Here is a 5,293-nt window from a genome sequence, read left to right on the forward strand (position 1 = left end):
AAAAAAAACACTATTTTCTTTCTTGCTTGCTTTTGCACCTTCAAAAGTATTAAAAATGATCCAACGGAAAGAAAAAAAAGGAAAAGAAAAAATAAAAATAAAGGGGAGAAAGATGAGAAAATGAACAAAAGTAAAAAACAAACAAAAAAAAGGAACGGAAAAATCGCAATATTTCACTAAATGAAAAAGAATAGTTTACGCTACTTAAGAGCGGTTTACATTATTTAAGAACAAAAATAAACTTCAGGGATAACGGAGTTTTGCATTCTGGATACCAAAACATCTAATTYAAGGTGCAAAAAACAACAGTTTCTGCGCGGTCACCACCCTCGGCAGGACCGGCGCAGTGCCCCGGCGGGGCTCTTTTCTGCACAACGAATTYTTGCCCGTAGCAGCCCCGACAAGGCACAGTTTAATCCACCCGATCCCACGGACCCGGGGGAAGGAGGAAACGGCTTTTCCAAGACAAAGGGAAAATCCCGGGGAGCAGCCGCTCCCGGCACCTCCGGCGCGGGCAGCGGGGAGGCAGCGCGGCCGCGGACCGCGCTTGCTGGGGAGGGGGCCGCTTCCCTGGTTTACTTTGTTCTTAGGATAAAGATAAGATAATTCGGTTCACCGCAGTAAAGATGATAACACGGCTGAGATCTTGAAGTGGCTTTTAAAGGACTTTTCAAACCACCACCGGAGAAGGATGGTGAAATACCCCGGGGTTATAAACCATGCACACGGAGTTCCTTTAAATCAAGATCCGAGCAAACAAAGTTTTCTCGGGACTTGATTTAAAAGGACTCTCCGGTGTGGATGGAAACGAATTGAAGTGGGTTTTATTGTTCAACGCCTGACTGCGTTTCACTGTCTCTCCAAAGGCCGCAGACTGATGCAGCTGGGGACCTGTTTGGGCGAAGGCGAATTAGGAGACCGAGAGTCTGTTCAAATATAAACTAATTTACCACAATAAATTACTTAAAAGGGAGGGAGCTATAAATCTGCCCTGCTAATTTAAACACAAGGGTAAGTATTGAAGCACAGGCACAAAGTCGATATTGTGGGAAGGAGATATCACGGGGGGGAAGGGGTTGAACAGCCTCGGTTCCCCTGTCCTCCGGGGGAATTGCTCTCCTTTGAAACGTGTTCTTTGCCCTTCATGTAGCACCCCCCCGGCTCTGTCCAGGGCCAGCTTGCCATTAGCGTCGGACCGTCTTTCCTTCCCTGGATAAAAACTTTCCTCTCCTTCCCCTTATTTCTAGAGCGTCCCGGGGATGGAAAYGGGGCCGAAACCCGCTGCTCTCCCCAGGATCGGGCCACCAAAAAGCCGGCGGGGGCAGCGAGAATTATTGCGGCTCCCACTGCGGGCCGCCGGCGGTGTTTCCGCCGCCCTGCCCCGTGCTCTCTCCGCATCTCCGCCTCGCCAGCGCCCCGAAAGCGGGGCTGCCCCCAATGCCCACCCGCGACGCTTCCCGCGGCCGCGCGGCGCAGACGGCGCGCAGCCCCGACGCTGCGGGGAGGGGCGGCGGCGACCTACCGAAGGTGGATCTGCGGCCGGGCAAGGCCGCCTGCCTCGTCTGCAGGCTGTGCAGGACGCTGCTCTCAAAGTGTCCAGCCGTCCAGGAGGGAGGTATCTCGGGGGTCACGTAGGCGGGGTAGGGGCTGGAGTAGGATCCGTTGACCGAGCGCACCAAGGCGTTGCCGTACTGCTCCCGGCCCCCGCCGCCCAGCAGCAGGGGCCCCTGGTAGGCGCCGTCGCGGCCCGGGGGGCTGCTGCCCGGCGGGCTGTGCGGGTAGGAGAAGCCCGACGGCGGGTGGGGGCTGCCGGCGTTGAAGGCGGCGGGCTCGCCGCCGCTCTGCGCCCAGCCCGGGGGGTTGCCGAGGTGGCTCTGGTGCGGCTCGCAGCTTTGCAGGTAGGGCAGCGTCTGGAGCACCGAGGGCACCCGCGTGGTGGGCACGTAGACGGGCGARGCGGCCGACGAGTGCAGGAAGTTGCCGGAGTCGTGGGAATAAGCCGACTGGCCATGGTTGGGGGCGAGGGCCAGGCCCTGATACATGGTCCGTCCTCGGCGGCGGCGGCGGCTCAGGGCCCGGCGGGGAGGGCGGCGCGGCGCCCCGCCAGCTGCGCCCAGATGTTGCCCCGGGGCTCACTCGGAGGCGCCTGCAGGGGAGAGCGGAGGGCGGCGGCCGTGAGCGCCGGGGYCCGCACCTGCCGGCGGGGGCTGCGGGCCTTGGCCGCCCGCGGCCTCCGAGCCCGCCGGAAGACCGCGGCTTTCCTGCTTCAAGCGGAGTTTTTAATTCCCCCCCCGCCCCTTTAAACTTTCCTCCGATCAAATCGATCTCAAGGCGAGGGAAAGGGGTAAAACGCGGCGCTGGCCCGAGAGCAGTGGCCGAGTCACAGCGGGAAATAACCTCCCTGGAAATGGGGAGACACGCACCTGGGCACCGGCTCGCTCCCGCCCGGAGCCGCTTTGGCATTTCCGAGGGTCAGAAAAGAAAAAAGAAAGAAAGAAATCAAAACAACTTTCTTCCTTTTTTTTTTTTGTTTGTTTGTTTGTTTGTTTGTTTTTGAGCCCCGGTCCTGGAGCGCGCATCGGGGCCTTGCGTGGCGAGAAGGCAGCGGGCCGCAGCGCACCGGCGCGGCCCCGCGGGGCCCGGGCCGCGGCGGGGGGCGGCGCCCGGCTCCCGGGGCAGCGGCCGCGGGCAGGGTCCCTCCCCGGAGGACCCGGGAGACCCGGCTGCCAGTGCTGCTGTTTTCGGATGAAGAAGCAAAATAGCTCAAACGCGGCCTCCCCGTGCGGACGGATCCCTCGCYGTTAAAAGGGGAGCTCGAGTCGCGAAACCCCGACCCCCCCCCCAGCCCCCGTTTCTCCGGGACTTTTCGCAGGCTGGTACTTACCTCGCAGCGGGCCAGGAGCGGAGCCGGGCATGGCCGGGTTGGCATGAAGCTGGATTCAGACCATCCAGGGAAATTCCAGGAAAAAAAAAGGAAGAATAAAAAAAGAATAAAGAAAGTTTACGGGGGAGGGGGGCTTGGAAAAGAAAACAGCGCCGAGGCAGAGAGGGGCTGGGTGCTGCCCTCCCCCGGGCCCTCCCCTCGCCGCCGCCGTCTCCCGTGGGGCGGGTGCGTCCCCGGCGGCTCTCGGCGGGGAAGTGGCGGCGGCGGCGGCGGCGGCGGCTCTTTACGGCGGGCCCCGGTGCGGCCCGGCCCACGTGACGGCCGGCGGGGTAGCCCCGGGCCCGGCGAGGATTGGGTGCCTCCCGACCGGGGGGACGGGATAAGCCCCGCCGACTCGCCCCCGGCGCGGCGCCGCGGAGCCGGGGGCAGGATGCGGCCCTGGAGGGTGCCCCCTCCCCGCCCCGGTTCCCCCCCTCCCGCCGCCGAGTTGAGCCCCCTCCGCAAGGATGGGGGTGTCTGCCCGCCCCCGGCGGGGCCCGGCTCCCTCCCCTCCCGGCCTCGCTCCGTTTCTGGCGCCAGGCTGCCCCCCACCCCGCACCCCGCTTTCCCGGAGGAGCCGGCTGCCGGCGCAGGCTAGGGAACAAACCGAAAACTTTCCGACAGGAGTTTCGGGCAGGAGAGGACGTGGATGGGCAACTCTGCGCTCCGAGCGAGCGCTCCCGCTCTTCTTTGCGATAAAAGTCACAATAAAGGGGGAAGGGGGGGAACTCCCCGGGCCCCCCTCCACCTCTCCCAGATCTCAGCTGCCCCAGGCCCGTCCGGCGCGGGGGCGATGCTTGCAGCCGGCGGCGGCGGCAGGGCATGGCCGTGCCCGGGCAGCGGCGCGGCCAGCAAGGCTGCGGCGGCAGGCCGACCCGTCGGGGCAGCGCGCCGTCCCGTAAGGGGGCAGCGCGCCGTCCCATCGGGACAGAGAGCCGTCCCGTAAAGGGGCAGAGAGCCGTGCCCTCGGGGCAGCACACCGTCCCGTAATGGGGCAGCGCGCTGTCCCGTCGGGGCGGCCCGGCGTGCTGCCCCGGCTCCCCGCGCCCCGCCGCTGCTGCTGGGCTGCGGGCCGGGCTCTCCCGCGGCGCGGAGCCGGCCTGGCCCCGCAGCCTCCCGAAAAACGGCAAAAGCCCCCGGCGTCTCCCGGCCGGCCGGAGCGCGGGCAGGGGCGCCGRGAGGACAAGCAGCGCTCGCGGCCCCGGGGAGCTGTTCCCGGAGCCCGGTGAATTTGCCCGATTAAACCTTCCCTCGCTGCTCGCCAGCGGCGGCCGCCCCGGCCCCTGCCCGCTGGCACCGCTCGCCTTCTCGGTATCTATGAAACGATTTCATCGCGATCGGATTTCGCCTCTAGGACGTGCGGGGGGGGGGGGGGATTTTTGCGCCTTGTTCCGCTAACGCACAGGTTTTGCGTGGACTTTTTCCTCCTGGGACAAAAGGAGCAAAAGCCGCGGCGCTTGTYGCCCCGCTCTTGGCTCTATTTACGGGGCGGACAGAGCTCTGCTGCCCGCAGGCCTCTGCCGGCAGGATCAGGCCCTGCTCGGCACGGAGCCGTCCCGTKTGGTGGCCGCGATCCTGCCCCCGGCGCAAGCCGGGCCGGCGCGGAGCCCTGCCCAGGGTGCGCGCCCCGGCGGGCGCTGCGCGCTCCCGGCCCGGCTCCGCGGGGACCAGCGCTGCGGGGAGGGTGGGAAATCTCGGCTCCAAAATAAACTGCTGCAGGAATGCCAGCTATTTCCCTCGCAATAATGCAATGTAACTGGCTGGGGAAGTGTATTGATTTGCTTGCTGCGTTCAGTCGGGAGCCGCAGCTTACCACTAGCAGGGTATTCCTGTGCCCTCAAAAAAAAAAAAAAAAAAAAAAAAAAAAAAAAAAAAAAAAAAAAAAAAAAAAAAGAGAGAGAGAGAGAAAAGAGAAAAAAAAAACAAACCAAAACAACAACAACAAAAACAAAAACAACAAAAAAAACCCCCAACAACAACAAAAAAACAACCTCCACCCCAAACCGCTGCACTAGAGAAAGAAAATAACAACACGGGGACCCTCCTGCTTGGCTGGCTCTCGTCTGCACGGCTAGAAACGTCTCCGTGGAAAACCAACACCAAAGCCTCAGTCAGCCGTGTGTAGCTGTACACACAACTGAACGAATTGCCGTAATTTCTTTCATTTCATTTAATTTGTTAGAAGCGGGTTGAAACCTTCAGGCTCGCACATTCCCGCAAATGCTTGAATTTCCAAGCTTTACAATTTCAAGATGTTATTTAATTGTGATTTATTTTTTTAAATGCCTGTGAACTTCTCAGCCAATTACTTATGGTGCTAAAATAAACGTGAAAACGTTGAAAGAAATGAGGCGCTGTTGAAATCCGCGG

At 61.7% G+C, this 5,293-nt stretch overlaps 1 protein-coding gene across 2 annotated transcripts in view; it reads right to left on the minus strand.

The window, feature by feature from the left end:
• GATA5 (GATA binding protein 5) overlaps positions 1 to 3,148 on the minus strand; it is a 14,419-nt gene extending 11,271 nt beyond the window's left edge. The window contains exons 1-2 of one of the 2 annotated variants that reach the window (XM_085314161.1): positions 2,885 to 3,148; positions 1,523 to 2,146 (exon numbers count right to left, since the gene is read on the minus strand). In XM_085314161.1, coding sequence (XP_085170287.1) covers positions 1,523 to 2,042 — 520 coding nt within the window. In that variant the 5' untranslated portion in view covers positions 2,043 to 2,146; positions 2,885 to 3,148. Of the gene's footprint in view, positions 1 to 1,522; positions 2,147 to 2,423; positions 2,463 to 2,884 lie in introns of those variants that run through there. The other variant, XM_085314162.1, reaches the window with a different exon arrangement.
• Between the last annotated feature and the right edge of the window lie 2,145 nt (positions 3,149 to 5,293).

The sequence above is a fragment of the Rhea americana genome, unplaced genomic scaffold (assembly GCF_003343005.1).
Source record: "Rhea americana isolate MKP2758 unplaced genomic scaffold, rheAme1 scaffold_4, whole genome shotgun sequence".
Taxonomy (NCBI): Eukaryota; Metazoa; Chordata; class Aves; order Rheiformes; family Rheidae; genus Rhea; species Rhea americana.